Source organism: Ambystoma mexicanum, chromosome 2q, assembly GCF_040938575.1.
Source record: "Ambystoma mexicanum isolate Mex_15411 chromosome 2q, UKY_AmexF1_1, whole genome shotgun sequence".
NCBI lineage: Eukaryota > Metazoa > Chordata > Amphibia > Caudata > Ambystomatidae > Ambystoma > Ambystoma mexicanum.
In genome coordinates this window covers 362,962,490-362,980,392 of record NC_090924.1, presented here as the reverse complement: position 1 = coordinate 362,980,392, position 17,903 = coordinate 362,962,490, and the positions used below count along the sequence as shown (strand labels likewise).

Below are 17,903 nucleotides of genomic sequence, written 5' to 3'. Positions count from 1 at the left end.
AAACTTTATTCCCCTATGCGGGGGACAACCCTGCAACCCCTGTTCCCCTTGTTCGCTATAATGGTCATGTATGGCATATTTGATAGAATGTTTGGTTGTACGGGATTTTCATACACCCTATATTCGGTCAAATGATTTGTGTTCTGTCTTTTTGGGTCATTTCATTGGGCATAGAAGTAATGGTCCTAGAGCCTGGACAGGTTGTTTTTCCCTCGTCCTAGCCCTGTACTGATTTTGTTAATATTTGATGGTCTGCAAAATTGCTTGCTCTCACTGCCCCTGGACTGTCTTGGTGAAGAGACCATCCTACAGTAGTGGCCCTGCTCTTTCCTCCCTATACCCAAACCTGGTTATTCCTTGAAACCTGTGCAATAGCAGGAAATGTTGTTTAGGTATATAGATTTCCTTTTGGAGATTTATTTGTTTTGACATTTGAGATGATCCTTATCCTGAGCTTCAAAATTAAAAGCATGTTGCTAATTTGAACATGGCCAAAAATGTATGCCGTCAAAATAAAAGCAATCATGAAACCACTGCTAAAACAGCAGTTTACTTCAGTTCGCAAAACAATTTTTTTTTGCACTTGATTCTAAAGTCAGATGCTGCTTTAAAAACAAAGTGTCAAAAGGACCTACAGCAAACAATATTTAGAGGGGATTGGGTCCTCTGACGTATTCCATATCTATGACAGGTAATGTCCACAGCTGTGCTGCTTCGGAAAATCTTTGGCGCCTGCGTCCTGCATCGATGAAGTCGATGCGCCGTCCCCGAGGACCTCCTCCGACGGCCGACGTCACCCGATGTGATAAGTAGGACGCACGACGCCCATAGCCTCAGTTCCGTTTTTTTTTCCGCGAACGTGTTCGCTTCGTGAATCTCGGTACGCCTCGACTCGGAGTTTGCTGTTTTCGATTCTCGGTTCGTTGAACCTGTTCGGTTTTTTGTGAAGACCTGTTCGTGGCGATGTCTACTTCGTCTTCAACCCCGCGTCTGGGCTTCAAGAAATGCGAGGACTGTGGGTCCAAGATGTCAGTCACGGACTCGCACGACGCCTGCCTCTGGTGCCTCGGGGAGGCCCACGATACGGATGCCTGTGTCGACTGCCAGTCGCTCACGGCAAAGGCCTTGCGGGATCACAAGAAGAAGATGTCGGTAGGCCGGGTGTCTAAGCCCCGGAAGTCGAGGTCTGCGGGGCTTTTGACGGATGCCTCGAGGGGCGACTCTCTGCGTCATCGTCGAAGTCCAGTGGGTCTCCTTCCAGGAGTCGGTCTCGCCACTCCTCCGCCTCTTCGAGGCATTCCCGGAAGCGCCGGCATTGGTCGCCTTCCCCGTCCTCTTCCGAGGACTCCACCCGTCGGCGGGTCGCTTATCCCTCCATGCAAGCGACACCAGAGGAATGGGCTATCTTCGGGAAGCAGATGCTAGCGATTCTTGAATCGCAGGGCACCGGTCCGTCCGTGCCTCCGAGTGGGGTCGGTCGGCACCGGTCGAGACACTGCTCATACGCCTTCGGGGTCGGCACGGCTCGCGGGAGAGGTCCCGCTCGGACAAGGGTAGCCGTTCTCGCCATGCCCGTTCCAGGTCCCGGTCCTCGACGCGCTCGAGACCGTGTGATCCTGTGCCGTCTTTGAAGAAGACGTCGACGCCTGTGGCGCCGAGGTTGTCGACTATTTCTCTCGAGGCTCCGCCTCCAAGGGGGTCGTCGGCGCCTAGGTCGTCGAGGGACACGCTCGGAGCTCCGGCTTCGAGGCCTGTGTCGACGCCGCCGATGCTGCCGGCGCTGCAGCTGACGTCGACGCCTTTTCTGTTGACGCCAGCGCCGACTCGTTCAGCGCCCTCAACGCCTTTCGAGGAGGTGGTGGAGGTGCCCCGTGGCACGGGGTTTGCCCCTAGAAAGGCTCTGGCTAAGGTCAGGCACTGCTTTGGTCCCCAGGGGTCTTCCTCTCCCCGCCTGGAGTACATTTCAGAGGGTGATGAAGGCTTTGATGACGGCTTGGTTACGGTTCCAGATGAGCTTATCTCGGGCCATAGCCAGTTTGATGACCTGAGGCAGTCACTGCATGATGCCAGTGGACTGGACACCTCTCCGGAGGTGGAGTTTTGTAGGCCGGAGCCTGGCACTCATGCTGATTCTTCATATCGGCGCCTTATGTCTTGGGTCACGGAGTACTTGGGTTGGTCAGCTCCCCCAGGGGAGTTCGTTCAGGATGATCTCACGGACATCCTTGATCTCGGTCCCCCCACTGACCCGGTTTTGCCGTTTCATATGGCTCTGCAGAGAAGCGTGGCGGCGGCTTGGACTGCTCCGGAGAGTCTCCCAGCAGTGGGCAAGTCTTTGTCGCAAAAATACCGTCCAGCCAGTAGCGACCCCTGCTACTTGTCTAGGCACCCCACTCCGGAGAGTTTGGTGGTGCAGACGGCTACAGCCCCGGCGAAGCAGGAGTCGTATCCTACCATCCCTCCGGATAGGGACGACAAACGTTTTGACGGCTGGGCAAAGAAAGTGTTTTCTTCGGTGGGGGGGGGGGGGGTATGGCACTTCAGGCGGCCAACTCCATATGTGCTTTGTCTCGTTTCAAACACACTCTGGAACTGTTATCAGCGTCATTAGCGGCTGAACATATTCCTGAAGGGGGCAGTTTCCTTGCTATGGTTCAGGATGGCAAGGATGCCATGTGTGAGGCCGTTCAGTCGGGTTTGGACTTGGCAGATTGTGTCAGCCGGTCCATGGCGGGAGCACAGTCATGCGCAGGTTTGCGTGGTTGCGTAAGTCTGGGTTTGCTCCTGATGTGCAGTCCCGGCTCCTCAACATGCCCTTTGACGGTGAACACCTTTTTGGCAGCAAGGCTGACTAGAGCCCTGAGAGGTTGCAGACCTCCAAAGCTGCAGCAAAGTTGTTGGGTGTTGCAGTTCGCCAACCTCCGCCTTTTCGTCCTAGGGGGCAGCAATGGAGGGGAGGTTCCTTTCGCTATTACTCGTCCTTCAGTAAAGCGAGGGGAGCTAGCAGTCAAAGAGGCCATCGTAAGAGTGCCAGAGGTGGAAACAAAGGTACTTGAGGTGCCAATGCCGCTCGGGCAGTTGCCACGTTGCCCTCGGGCAACGCCGCAGCCGCTACCACTCAGTCATGAGGCCAGGTCCCATGGTTCGCCGGTTGGGGGAAGACTGGCGCAAGCCATTACTTCGGATGTGTGGGTTCTGGAGATCATAACCCACGGCTACTGTCTTCCTTTTCGGCAGAGGCCTCACGACAATCCACCAGGGAACCTCTCTTTGAAGAGTCCGGATCCGCTCCTTGCGCAAGAAATTCAAGCCCTGCTTGAGAAAGGCGCCATAGAACTGGTGCCTGTAGCGGAGAGGAACAAGGGATGGTATTCCCCTTATTTTTTGATTTAGAAGAAAGATGGGGGATTGAGACCCATCATGGACTTCCGCGGTTTGAACAAACTCCTCAGGAAGGACAAGTTCAAGATGGTGACTTTCTCAAGTCCCCCAGGCCCTTCAACTTCAGGACTGGTTGGTGTCTCTCGACCTCAAGGATGCTTACTTCCATGTGCCGATCCATCCCAAGCACAAGTACCTGAGGTTTGCGGTTGGCGACTCGCACTTTCAGTTTCGGGTCCTGCTGTTCGGATTGACCTCCGCCCCGAGGGTTTTCACCAAGCTCATGGTGGTGGTGGCAGTGCATCTCAGGAAAGGGGGATTCACGTCTACCCCTACCTGGACGATTGGTTGATCAGGGGGAGCTCTCCCGAGCAAGTCCTGGATCATCTGTCCGTCACCTGCCACTCCCTTCACAGGCTGGGCTTCTCCCTCAATTTAAAGAAATCCCATTTGACACCAACGCAGCGGCTCCAGTACATCAGAGCAGTGCTCGACACGTCCCTGGGGCAGTGTTTTCCTCCTCAGGTGAGGGCTCTTCACATTCAGCAGATGAACAAGTTTCAATTTGCCCAGGATCTCCCAGCGTCCGTGTTCTTGTGACTGCTCGGCCTCATGGCATCCTGCATTCTTCTGGTGCCAGAGGCTCGTCTGCGGATGAGATCTTTGCAGTGGGCACTCAAGCTCCAGTGGTCTCAGTCCTCTGGCAGGCTGTCGGACCCTGTTCAGGTGCTGCCCTTGGTAGCCCGGGACCTTCTGTGGTGGGCCGTCGAGGGCAATCTGATGAGGGGGGGGGGGGGCCATTTTGGTATGCCCTGGCCGGAGGTGACGATCGGGATGGACGCATCCCTCACAGGATGGGGAGCTCATGCCAACGAGTTGACAGTCAGCGGTCGTTTATCTCCGTCGGAGTCCAGACTCCATATGAATCTGTTGGAGCTGAGGGCCGTCAGACTAGCCCTGAAGGCTTTTCTGCCGACTGTGCGTGGAAAGAGTGTCCTGATTCTGACGGACAACACGGTGGCCATGCACTACCCCAACAAAAAGGGGGGAGGGGACAGGGTCAGTTCGGCTGTGCAGGGAGGCGATGCAGCTCGAGTTCTGGGCCATCCAGCAGGAAGTTTCGATCTCGGCGGTTCATCTGGCCGGAGACAACAACGAGACGGCGGACGCTCTGAGCAGGCAGAGCACGATCTCTCACGAGTGGGAGCTGGAGATCTCCTGGAGATCTTCACCCTTTGGGGGACCCCTCAAGTGGATCTCTTCGCTTCCAGTGTCAACCGGAAGTGCAAAAGGTTTTGCTCGCTGGAATTTCCTCCAAAAGGAGCCTTAGGAGACACGTTCGTGGTGGAGTGGTCATTCCCACTGCTGTACGCGTTTCCTCCAGTCCCCGTCATCCTGCAAGTGCTGAGGAGGTTACGGAGGTTCGGTTCCCGAATGATTCTCATTGCTCCGGCGTGGGCCCGGAGGACGTGGTACCTGGATCTTCTAGACTTGTCCATCTGCCCTCCACGTCGTCTTCCCTCCATCCAGAGGTCAAATCCCTCAATCTTCACGCTTGGCTTCTGAAAGATTGAGGTATAAGGATTGGGACCTCCCTGAAGACGGGATGGAGGTGTTGCTCTCGGCCAGGCGGCTGGCAACTAAGTCTCTGTACCGTTGCCATTGGAGAAAGTTCGGCGACTGGTGCAGAGTTCAGAATGTGGATCCTTTCGAATATGACATTCCCATGGTTCTGTCTTTTTTGCTTTCTTTGGCCCACAGGGGCTTGCAAGTGGGGACCATTAAAGGTTACCTGGCGGCGCTGTCCATATTTAAGCGCTCGTCTGAAGAGTGTTCCTATTTTAAAATTCCTTTAATTTCGCAGTTTTTGAAAGGGCTCACTAATGTGTTCTCTCAGTCACCTTTTCTGGTGCCAGGTTGGGATTTGAACCTTGTTAAGTTTCTTATGGGTGCTCCGTTTGAGCCTTTACATTCTTGCCCTTTGAGGCCGACAGCTCTGAAAACTGTGTTTTTGGTTGCGGTTGCTTCCACTCGCAGAGTGAGTGAGTTACAGGCACTTTCAGTTAAGCCACCCTTCACTGTGTTTCATAAGGTCAGGGTTGTCCTTAGAGTTCGTCCTTCTTTTCTTCCGAAGGTGGTTTCGGAATTTCATTTGAACCATAAGATTGTTCTTCCGGCGTTTTATCCTCCTCCACATCCTGGTAAGGAAGAGGAGAGGCTCCATAGGCTTGATCCTAGGAGAGCGTTGAGTTTTTATATTTCGCGCATTTCCCGGGTCAGAGTGGACAATCAACTTTTCATTGGTTACGCTGGAAAGCGTTTGGGACAAGCTGTGACGAAACACTTTGTCTCGTTGGATTATTTTAGCTATCTCCGAGTGTTACCACTTGGCGGGTAAGGATCCTCCGGCTGGCTTGCGGACCCATTCTACAAGGGGAGTGGCTGCGTCTACTGCCCTGCAAAGGGGAGTTCCTATTCATCACATCTGTGATGCAGCCACCTGGGCTTCAGTACATACTTTTGTACGTCACTACGCCCTCGATTCCATCAGAGGGCAAGAGCTGGCCTTTGGCAAGGCAGTTCTCTTCCGCAATTTGATTGGGCATGCTAAATTTGTATTCTAAATTCTTTCCCACCTCCTTGCTTGGTACTGCTTTGGGAGTCTCTCATAGATATGGAATACGTCGGAGGACCCAATCCCCTCAAAGAACAAGTTACTTTCTTACCTGGTAACGTTCTTTCGATGGGATGGTCCGACGACGTATTCCATATCGCTCCCTCCCTGCCTTCCCCGCTGCAAAATTTCTTTTGTGATTGCAGCTTGCGTTCCGCAAGACCTTGTGTGTCTGACTGGCAGAAAACTGGTGGCAGACGTTCTGGGGAAAAAACTATAACTGAGGCTATGGGCGTTGTGCGTCCTACTTATCACATCGGGTGACGTCGGCCGTCGGAGGAGGTCCTCGGGGACGGTTCATCGACACAGGACGCAGACACCAAAGATTTTCCGAAGCAGCACAGCTGTGGACATTACCTTTCACAGATATGGAATACGTCGTCTGACCATCCCATCGAAAGAATGTTACCAGGTAAGAAAGTAACTTGTTCTTCTACAAACTAAGCTGAGAAGATGCATTTAAGTGCCTGAGTTCCAGACTGGTCTCCGGCTTTCACACTTAACCAAAGTGCGTGCTCCAAGGCAAATCATTTTTTTTTTTTTCTCGCTGTGCCTGATGTGCCAAAATTAGGTGTCTGTACAAGTGATTCAGCTTACACTGTTCGCTACTCCAAAACATCCTCACTTGTGATGTTCTCCCCCACAAATGATATAAAGAACATGTAATGCTTACCTCTTAGCTTACTCTGAATACTTACATTTAATGTAACTCACCATGATGTCCTTGAATAGCACTTATTTTGTGACCTAATTATCTATGTTTCTACATATGCGAATTAGCTGGTCTGGAAGTGTTTTGATGCCAAGGGCCCCTCTAAGCTTTGTGCGGACCCTGTTTAAAGTATGCCAAACTCGGGCTGCTTAAATGTACTTGGGATCCTTAAAGTGTAAATTTAAAACGTTCATAAATAACTCCTGATGAAGCGTGCATTAAAGGCATAACACCTATAAGGTGACTTTAAAAGTCGACCACGATCAGTGGGTCAATATAAAACGAATATTTGTGTAGTGACAGTATTAAGGTGTTAGGCAAGAATTTATGTGGTAACCCTGTGGGAGATTACACAACTCTTGTCCTCTTGGTATTAAGTAACCCACCTTTTGTTATAGGCCTGTACTACACAAGTTTGTAGTGTGACTGAGCAGCCAGGCTTATCTCAAGAAGGGTGTAAATGTGAGCTGTAGCAATGAAATCCACAAATACAAGTAGCCAAGTAACACTTAAACTCAAGGTTTTTGTTAAAAACTATTGTTAAATAAAATTATTTATAAGTAATCATTCTTTAAAAATGGCAATATATGCAGCAAACCAATACACTTTAAAATACTTTTCCAGAATCAACACAAAGTTAGTGGATGCTCTTTAGAGATGCTACTTGCACACTTTCTACACCCTGAGGTGACTTCGCTAGCTAGGACAGTAATGGCATTTACGTATCACTAGTACACTTTATAGATTCTGAGGTTTGTAGGAAGGAAGGGTTAAGGGAAGGAAAAAGGTTTAACGGGTTCTCAGAGCATTTGAGCACTTTTAATCTTCCAATGAAGTCTAGATAAAAACTTTCCCAGCAATGATAGTTAAAAACCAAGTTATCACCTATGAGGGACATGGGTGATAACTTGTCCGTATAGGTGATAGGTAAGTATCAGTCAAATGGACTAAGAGTCTGCAGGAATTGTGACAGCCAAAGTCAATTGGAGCAAAGTCTGTGGAGCGGAGGTACTTAGATAGCAAAGTCTTTCACAAAGTTAGTTTGGTGAAGAAAAATCACTGTAGGGTCTCCAGAAGCAGGACAACCAGAGCTAGAGTCCCCTCACCAGACTGCAGGACTCCAGGAGTGAAGGAAGCCCAACTGGTCACTTGTTTATGGACTATTTTGATTCGCATGACTGTAACATTGCAGTCAATTGTGGTCATTAGTGAAACGGGAGTCTCCACCCAAGACACTGCAACTCTCGCTACCCTGCACACTGTTACTGTGCTTCCTTCTCACATTTCCCTTGACTTTTCCTCCTTTTCTGATTCCACCATCTGACTTTCATTCCTAGTCTTTTAAGCAACTACTTTGACTCTTCCGTCTCTGCTCACTCTTTTGTCACCCTCCATGAACTGATGCATATGTCAATCAGATGACAAAAAGCTGCAACTACTCCCTCCACCTCCTGAAAAATATCCGACCATATATCACCTGAGACAACGCAGCAACTATCCCTGAGACAGTTTTGTCCAAATTGGACTATTGCAACTCTTAATTGATTGGAATGTAGGCAAGTGTTTGGTGCTACAAAATAACTAGGTTCACGTTATCAACGAACTCACAAAATGAGAGCACATTACACATCACAGTAGGATCCTATATTGGTTACCCAGACAAGAACAAATCCACTTCAAAGTAGTGTCCATTGTCCACAAATGTGTAAATGGAGCTGCGCCAATCTACCTGAAAACTCTCAAACCGCAGTACCATCCTGATAGAGCATTGCGGTCAGCAGACATAAAGCAGGTCAAATGCCCTAAATATAAGCGTGAAAAAGCCTAGGAAAATCCTTCCCTGTCAAAGCGGCAACATTCTGGAACTCCCTCCCTGCTGCTGTTACAAGTGATGACAATCTGAGAACCTTTAAGAAAGCCCTGAAAACTTTGCTGTTTAAGTAATTCACCTCCTTCTCCCTTCTAGATTAGTCCTGCTGTCCCTGTCCTGTCTTTGGCGGATTTGTCTCTTGTGTATATGTTTCGCGCTTGATGCCTGTGGGCTTTCGGCGCAGTACAAATGAATAAGTAAGCTACCCACGCATAACGGAGGTGCCTCTCTGTACCTAATATTCCTCTGAATCCCTTGGACCGCATCATCAACCCCTTCCCCTTTCAGCCCATGTTGACCCAACTTCTTTAACTTGTCATCTGCCAACAATTTTGCACTTCTCCAGAATGCCCAAATCAAGGTAACCCTGATTACGCTACTGATGCTTTCTCCTATCCTTTTGTCCCTCTACCAGACTTCCCTGGCTCAGTTTGCTCATGTCCTCGTGGAGGCCAACCCCTCCTGTGCTCCTATTGAACCCTTTCCCTAAACTTAAGGGGTTGAACTGCCTTACACACACACACACACACACACACACACACACACTCAGTATGTTTGTCTACACTGCATCCTCTTCAAAATACCTTACTGCTGGCATCTTCCCTACCTGCTATAAAAGAGACCGTGCTTAGCCTCCAACACTACTCTGATGATCCCCAACAACTTCATCAACTTGCAGTCTATTGCCTTCCTCACTACTGTGAATTCCTTAAATGTGTAATGTTCCACAGAATCACTAGCTACCTTGAGTCCAATGGTAAATGCAAACCTCTTCAATCTGAGTTTTTGAAGCTGCCCCTTTAGAGGCAGCACTGATTGACATCAAGTTCCTCGCCTGTGCCCACCACTTGCCAACCGCTTCCTATACAATCTATTTGCAACCTTTCATATGGTCAACCACTCCTCTTCTCCATACACTCTCAGATATACAAATTCAAGATCAAATGCTGAACTGGATTACTTTCTACCTCGTCAAGCCGGTCTAGCTTTTCCTCCACTTCGACCCACTCTGCCAAAGAGTCCCTCAAGGCTTCTCCTGCTGTAAACTGTCTACTTGTTTGGTTTCTTCTACCACTGATTTGCTGAGACCAAATCCCCTTACCTGTCCTGCATATGTGACTGTCTCTTCAGTGCCTCATGCACACTGCCTCCAAAACCTAATTAGCCTATTGTACATCTCACATTTCTTTACCCTGGTCTCCTCATCTCCCCACCCCCTCTGGTTGCAAACTCTAGCTTTTTATCACCTGAACTGCCCAGGCAGCTACGACGAACCTCTTAACCAGGAAATCTGTCCACACCTTACCAATCAATCCACCATAACATTTACCCTTGTTTTTAGTTTTCGGGACTACTGCTTTAGCCTGCCTTCCTGGTCCTTGCCCTCTCTTTGGTTCCTCTGAATAAAGTCCTCAACATTGCTACTTGCACTATTTATTTTTTATTTATTTTTACATTTGTAGAGCGCACTACAGCCCCAAGGCATTGAGGCGCTGTTTACATGAAAGTGTACGTAGGCATGAGTACATTAGGACATGCGGTTACTTGGTTACATCATATGTGCTAGGTTACAGAGTACAGGTGGGCATACGGCGCCTGACATTTCAGACAAACAGGCTGGTTTTGATGGCCTTGCGGAAGGCTAGGTGAGAGTCGATTACCCTAATGTGTGGAGGTAGTGCGTTCCAGTGGGTGGCAGCGATGGCTGGGAAGCTGGAGCCCCCTGCACGCACTCTGCAGGTTTTGGGCTTGGTGATCAAGTTGGTGTAGGCTAGCCTAGATGGCTTTGTGGAGGTGGGGAAGGCGATGCGCTGGGCGAGGTAGGGGGGTGCCAGATCATGGAGGCATTTGTGAGTGATGGAGAGGATTTTAAAGATGATTCTCTGTTTGACAGGAAGCCAGTGAACCTGTCTCCTTAGGTCCGATATGTGGTCCTTTTTTGGGAATCCAGTGGCAGCCCTAAGGGCATTGTTCTGGACAAGTTGGAGTTTGGCAATGTTTTTGCTGGAGGTGCCTCCGAGGAGAGCATTACAGTAGTCCAGTCTTGAGCCGATAGTGGCTCTAGCCACTATCAGTGGCTCGCACTGTTGACCACCTCTGCTGTACCTCTTCCCCTGATCTCCATGGATGTTTGCTATCCATGTTCTGTTGATACTGCTTCATTTATGCCTCTTCCTCAAATCATCTGTGGGCCACCAACTCTGTGCTCCCTTCGATATGGCTGACTCAATCACCCACTATTTACCCTGCCCCTTACTGCACCCATGTGCTTTTTCAAATTCTGTCCCTGTGCTTGCTGCCCTGCCTCCCTCTCCTTCCCAATTCTGCTGCCCTTCAAATGGTATTACCTACTTCCCGAAATCAAGAACTTTCCAGGGTTTTTAATCTGTTTAAACCCTCTCAACCTAAAAGTCATCTGCAGTCATCCAGTAGCTCTAGATTGCCGTTTCCTCTAAAGAGAATTAAACAGAAATGTGGGCACTTTTTATTGGAGTCAACACATTAATTGTACACTCTCTAATGAGTTCTCAAATAATTTTTTAAAAAATTGCAGCTTTTTAAGAGCATATTGTGAGCACTCGGCCCACTGAGTGGAAACACCCTGTCTTTTTTTGTGTACGTATTTTGATCCTTGTGTCGGAGGATCCTTTTATGCCAAATGGCTCCTTTGAATGAAATTCATGTCAGAAAGAATTATCTAAAGCAGTAAAAGATATTATTCACTAACATACGGTTGTGCCCACCTACTCCACACAATCTAGCGTCTCGTTGCCTCATTAAATCTTTAATTTCGATAAATATTTGCTCTAACATATTTGTTAGTGTTTAGTCCCGATTGTAAGAACAAGTGTCCTTCCTCTCCCAACTGTTATCCTTGCCATCACAGCACTTTACCGCCTATCATTATAAAACGTACTTTCACATCCCTCTGCTTTGCTCAATTAGGCTATTTTGTGAAGTGTTTCTGGTAGAAGAGCTATTTTTTTTTTTCTTGTCTCCAATACAAATTGTCACAGCTCTGTTGGTAAAGCCTCCTTGCAAGATTGAATTTCCTCTGGTCAACACGCTCTAGCTTCTCCAGGTGCTGATTTTAGCCCCAACTTTAGGATCGTCCTGAGTTTTGCTGTTCATGTCGTCCTAATGTTCAAAATGAACATTATTAATGGATTTTTATGAAATGTTTTTTCTTCTTGTCAATCTGTGCTGAGAGCAGAAGCTTGATGGCTCGGGCCAGGTTCTGACCTTGATGCTTAGCTTGACATACACGATTGTAGTTAATGAATGCTTTCGCGATTTAAGCACACATTGCAATTTTAATCTTGTTTCCTCTATGTTCCTAGGCATTTCAGCTTGGTCCGACGGAAGCCTCCTATTATTGGGTATATTGGGTACCGATGCAGTATGTGGATGCAATCAAGGACACCGTCTTGGGCAAATGGCAGTATTTTTGAAGTCGTGTTCACCTCTGGCACAGGAGATGGACCCCAAACGAGAGGACATTGGGAGGGGACGACCTGCCATCGCCTGGGTCCCAAGCAACCCAGGACTGTTTGCCCTAAGACTTTTGACTGTTGACCCGCCTCCCCCCCCCACACGCAACATTGATGGGAGCCAGAGGTGACATTGGGTCACTCCTAGTTTATTTTTTAACTTAAAAAATGTTCTGCAGTCCGCTTCAGGTGTATTGAAAGACAAAGGAAAATCAGCCTTTATCCAGAAAATGTTACCTGTAAGAAAATAAGATTATTCTGCCAAAAAGTATATATAAGAATTAGCTCTTCCAGAAAGTTTTGACATAAAAAAATAAGAAAAAAATATATTTTTTTTTAACTGAATTTGAATAGAAGACAAATATTTTCTTAATTATTGTGCTGCAAATGTTTCTCTTAATTTGGCTCTTCCCATACGTTTTTTTTTGTTTTTGTGGAATGCATCATTTATCATTATCACATGCTGTGGGTTTTCCCCCGGTCTGTGCAGCTATTTTTTTGTGGCAAATCATTTTGTGAATTAATTGCTGTTTTTGAATCCCAAAGATTTTTGGTTTTTGCTTCCCTGTCCTCTTTGGCAGAAGTGATTAGAGACATCTATGGTTTGGGGAATGATTAGTATCGCTGTGTTTTGGAGGCCCAATTGAAGTCTGAAGTTGCCGTTAAGTGGAGCACGCTTGACTGCCCGAAAGCCCTCTACTCTCTCCTTACCCTTGGCTCTCCAGGCGACCTGCAACAGACTTGCCCAGTTTGCATCCTGAGGAACGTGGGCCAGCAAACGACATCCTTGCTTGGCATCGCACTTAATAGGGTGAAAGGTTATATTGGCAGCCACCCAACCCACCCTTGCTGTCTCTTAGCGCACATTACCATGCAAGCCTCTTTAGATTTCCAATTGGTGCCTGTAGTCCCCTGCAGGGCATAGGATGCTGGTAAGAAAGTGTATGTTTTGGAGGGGAAACTTAATCCCTTTTAAAACATCATTGAATAATGTGTATGTTGATTAATCTAGGTTGCCATATTGTGGGCTGGAAACGTGCATTCATTGCTTTACTGCAGTACTCAATAAGTGTTTTTTTTTAAGTCCATTCTGTCTGGACTTAAGCTTTTGCCTCATTCCCCCACCCAGCCACTGCTGATTTTTGTGACTCCCTCTAGGTACATATTCACGGTATCTTATAAGTATGGCAATGAACACAGGTACGCAAAAGCATATCCAGCTGGGTATGTAGTCCATATATTTAGTCGTTAGTTCTGATGTTCCTCCACACATGTCCTACATGTGGTTTACAACCATTCCATTTTATGAAAGATTGATGTTAACAAGGTACGCATTGGTACAAACACAAAGCCCTCCCTTCGGCAGTTGGGGCACACCATGCAAGTGGCAGGGGAGGTCCCAAATCTTCACCTTTTTATATTGAATTCCTTGGACAATTGGCACATGGATAATCTCTGGGGTTTCTTTATTTTTGCTTTGCAAAGCATTTGTTCTCTAGTACCAAATGGGTTTAAACTTTGGAATTAGTTTAAGTTCTCCTACTTGGATGGCTTGACTTTGAAACACTGACATTGGGTCTATCGTAGAATTTCATTATATGTTTCCACAGTGTTGGGCTGGGGTATAATATCAAGTACCTCTACAGAATATAGCAACTGTGGAGACTCAGTTGTCACTTTACCATTTACTTTTATATCTGGGGCACAACGTCTTAAGGGATTGGCATAGGGGATGCAGTCTTTAATCCCAAATATGAGGTTGCTCACGTGATTGGTATAGGGACAATTGACATTTTCTCTGTAGAAATGGTCTACTGGTGTGTCCGTTTGCATTCCAATGGTCTCACAGGATGTCATGGCTGCCATAACGAGGTACTGGACGACGTTAAAGCCTTTTGTTAGAAGGGGGCACATTTCACATGAGACACTAGTGCTGGTAGTACATGAGAGCATCACTCATGATCCCTGTCGTCACCTCCTTTTGAAGATGCCTTTTTTACTTCTCTCCCTGCTACAGGTTGGATGTGTTTCTGCACGGCTCCAGTGGTATTTCTCCACACCTACTTTTGTTCACTACTGTGCATCCATGATTCTCAATTTTTCAACCTGTGGCGATATATGGAAATGGGCTGCATTGGCAAAGAAAGTGTACCCCCAATCTTCCTTTCAAAATAGCCTTGCACAACGCTAACATTTGTCCTTAAACATAATAGGAATCCATGCCAGTCACCTTGATACTGTGTTCCGGAGATTGACAGAAAATGTGTGTGGGGAAGCACCCAGTTTATGTCGGGATGAAGTTTAAACTTTCTATTTAATGCCACAACGGTCTTCAGACCCACCAATGGCTACCCACTATACGTACATTAATTGATCTTTGATTGTCCTATCTGAATTGATTCTGAAAACCATCTACATTATGTCTATGCAGCAGCACTTCAATTCCCATTTCTGGTCCCTGGTGGAGTTTCATGTGTTGTGTACTCGCCGCCAAACACAATCTGAATGTTACAAGATCATTTTATTCATTGAACAACTTAGTCCCTAACTCACTGCAGACAAAAATCCAAAATACGCCAAGGCAGAAGTTGCAACACTTTATATTCCTGTGTGGGAATGGATCCATGTTCACCTCCCTGTCTAGGGAGTCTTTTTGAGTGGACCATTGGTGGAAAGTCAGCTATATTTCTCTTCACCCCTGCCCCCCTTTCATTACTCGCCCAAACTGAACTGGGAGGTCAAGTCTCCAGGAAATGAGAGCCATCCAGAAGTTGCCACTTTCCGAGGCCCTCCCATTGTTTATATTCACACTATTTGCTGTGCAGAAGAAACCCACAATGTATCTCCCTACCATCCCGGAGCCTTCCCAGTTCTATCAATTTCTACCAGATTCATGATGCGCTTGACTTTACAGGTGTAACACCTTCATATAGATTTAAGAGTGGTTGTGTGCTGTGAATTTAAAGACTTATATCTCCACATCCTTTTCTGACATCCACAGTAGTTTTGCTCTGTTTTCTGCTAGGGAGTACCCTAGCAATATCAAACGCTTATTTTAATCATCCTCTATACTTCTCTGGTGCACACCAAGGTCCTTTATTGTGGAAGACAGTAAATGCTGCTTGATGGCTCTTGGCAGACTCTAAGAGGGTGTGGTGTAGATCATGTGAAGGCTATCAAAATATTCCATATGGTGGCCAGTTTAGTAGGGTATGGCCAATATGGTTTCAGTGTACTCTGTGTGATCCACCATCTGGGAGAGCTCTCAGTGCAGCAAATGTCTTTTAGAAGGGGGAACCACACACTGTCCGTTCCCTCAGCCATAGCAAGGTGAGTGGGGCCGGATTTCTTCTAATGATGTGCTAGGGTAGGTTCCCCGTTATCGTATTACAGGATCATGGGTTTGCAAGTTGTATGCCTTGTTGAGAAGTTCTTTTTTTGCTATCCAGCATTTCTGATTCCAAACTTACATGAGTGGGAGTACTGGTGTGCCAAGGACTTGTGGCGTTCTGCCACTAAAATGCTTTTATATTGGCAAGTCTCAGTGACTTGATCGTTAATCGCTGATCCCTGGTGAGGAGCTGGATGGCGGCGCTCGGGGAGGTATAGATGGATGTGTCCATGCAGGATGGTGTGTTCCATAGCATACTGTTTTGAATTGAGAATGCTCCTTGGTCGGCAAGCCATTAGTTCGAGAGTGATGTGATCTTTGCATCGCAGACTAAATCTGATTGACTATGTGCTTCCGGGCTCTTTGAAGTGTGGTGACTGATTTGGATGTGAAATGGTTTCCACAGGAATCCACTTAATTGGGGGTGGGGGGAGGGGAAATAATGCTGGAGAACCCTACATGGAAGACTGGTGTCGAACATAAGCTTGATCAATGTATTTGCAGTTGGTTTGAGAGGTCAAGCAGCAGAACGTTTCCTCTCAACGGATCATGAAGGGGCTCCTAACAAATCTAGCCAGTCAATGGTAAGTGGTTTTGTGGCCACGGAACTCGTTATCTGGATCTTTTTTAAGCTCCTAGGCGAATCCAGTTTTGGTTCATCCTGTGTTGAATGTGCTTCAAGCATGATGCTGTTTGAAACTGATCTTTTGGATCCTCTTGTAAATACAGTTGGTACAGAGAATAAATGATGTACATCAGATATTGTTGCGTTGATGTATTTGGCCAGCTAGATATTGAAGAGCATTGACAAAACTGCACCTCCATGGATTACATCATCAAAGGTGAGGCTGCTGGTTTTGGATGCAAATTAACACCGCTTGACTTCGTGCATGCTGGCCTTCAGGAAGAATGTGGACCAGGTTTAACCTAATGCTAGCAACTACTGCTAGGCAATATGTGGCCAGTGGTATCAGACGTTGCTGAGTGGTCCAGTATTTTGAAACTGCGTTTATTTGTTCGATCACTGGTAGAGGGGTACTCTTCTTTGAGGTTTAATGTTGGTTTCTTGCTGGTGATATATAGCTGTAAACCTGTAGCAGTCGAGGTGCAATCATAGATATGTGATTGCATTGGAGGTCAGATATAGGCCTGTAATTGGACATGTTCTCGTGGTCACCAGTCTTTGTTTTTAGCGACTGTGTGCTTACTGGAACTTTGTAGACAGACTATTCTAATAGGCATGCTATTATTGGTGATGCTTAAGCTGGTAGAACTTTGTTTCTGAAGCAGGATGGCGTCCCTGAATGATTCCTCCAGTCACCCACTCAGTCGAGTGCTTAAGAATAGCAATTGAGGTTTTTTGCTTTTATTGTAGGTCTTTTGTGCTCAGCATCCAAATCCACTCTCACTGTAACTCTTATGGGTATGTTCCCCCCCTCCCCCCAAAGAAAATGTTTATCCAGACACTCAGGTCACAGTATCAATGGATATTGAGAGCAGCTGGTCCGGACTGCTACTAGGTCTCCATCACCACAGACTCCTATATTTACAGCTGGAGGGGGCAGGTATTTCACTGATGGTCTAGTTCAGAGCAGAGCATTAACCTTTTTGTGGCTACAAAACATTTTTCTTTTTTTCTCTCTCCAAGTCCTCCTCCCAGTTATCATTTATATAAACAACGGTCTCTAATGATTAACTCATGGAACATAGCATTTCCTTCACTATCGCTCAATTGCAATTTCAAACATCCAGGACAATGTCTTGTGCAGGAACTACCATGTACTTCTATCTCCCCACGTCTGCAAACTGTTTAAACGCCTAGATAATCTGCTGATTTTACTGACCTGACGTTTTCCCTGCAGATCTTTTTACTGCCCCTCAGCAGAGCAAGTGCCCTCCTTCCATTATCTAAGTGAAGGAAAGAATAGGCCTTGCTCAAAAGTCCTCTTCGTTTGCCACCATTAGCTCCTTCTTGGAGTGGCCCTGCTGTCTTAGGAGGGCTCTTTTTCTCCTAATTCTGTTCCTCCCTCCATTCCATTGCTTAGCACCTGTGGACATAACTTCAGGACAGCACAGATTGTCAGGAAATCGTTGTTTTGCAAGCTCGAAGGGTCCACGTGTTGCCAACATCGCAGAAAATGGCTTGTGTTCAGCTGTTGGAACCTGGAGAGGGAAATGAACCTGATCTCTTGATGCAGTACTTGCTTTCACATTGAAACTGACCAGTTATGAAATTCAACTGCTGCAGGTCCCGTTTTGGCGGTCCTTAAAGCATTGAGATATCCTACCCAGAACTTCTGGTCTCATGCATTTTTCACCCAATTAATGTGCCTCTATGTCTAGGCACCTGACTGTTGTTTCAAGTTTGGCTCACAGATCTTTAG

General features: G+C 47.1%; 1 protein-coding gene across 1 annotated transcript in view; it reads left to right on the top strand.

The window, feature by feature from the left end:
• UBFD1 (ubiquitin family domain containing 1) overlaps positions 1-12,473 on the top strand; it is a 391,487-nt gene extending 379,014 nt beyond the window's left edge. The window contains exon 7 of the mRNA XM_069647393.1: positions 11,979-12,473. Within this exon, the coding sequence (XP_069503494.1) occupies positions 11,979-12,089 (111 nt within the window). The 3' untranslated portion in view covers positions 12,090-12,473. The remainder of the gene's footprint in view (positions 1-11,978) is intronic.
• Positions 12,474-17,903: the final 5,430 nt, after the last annotated feature.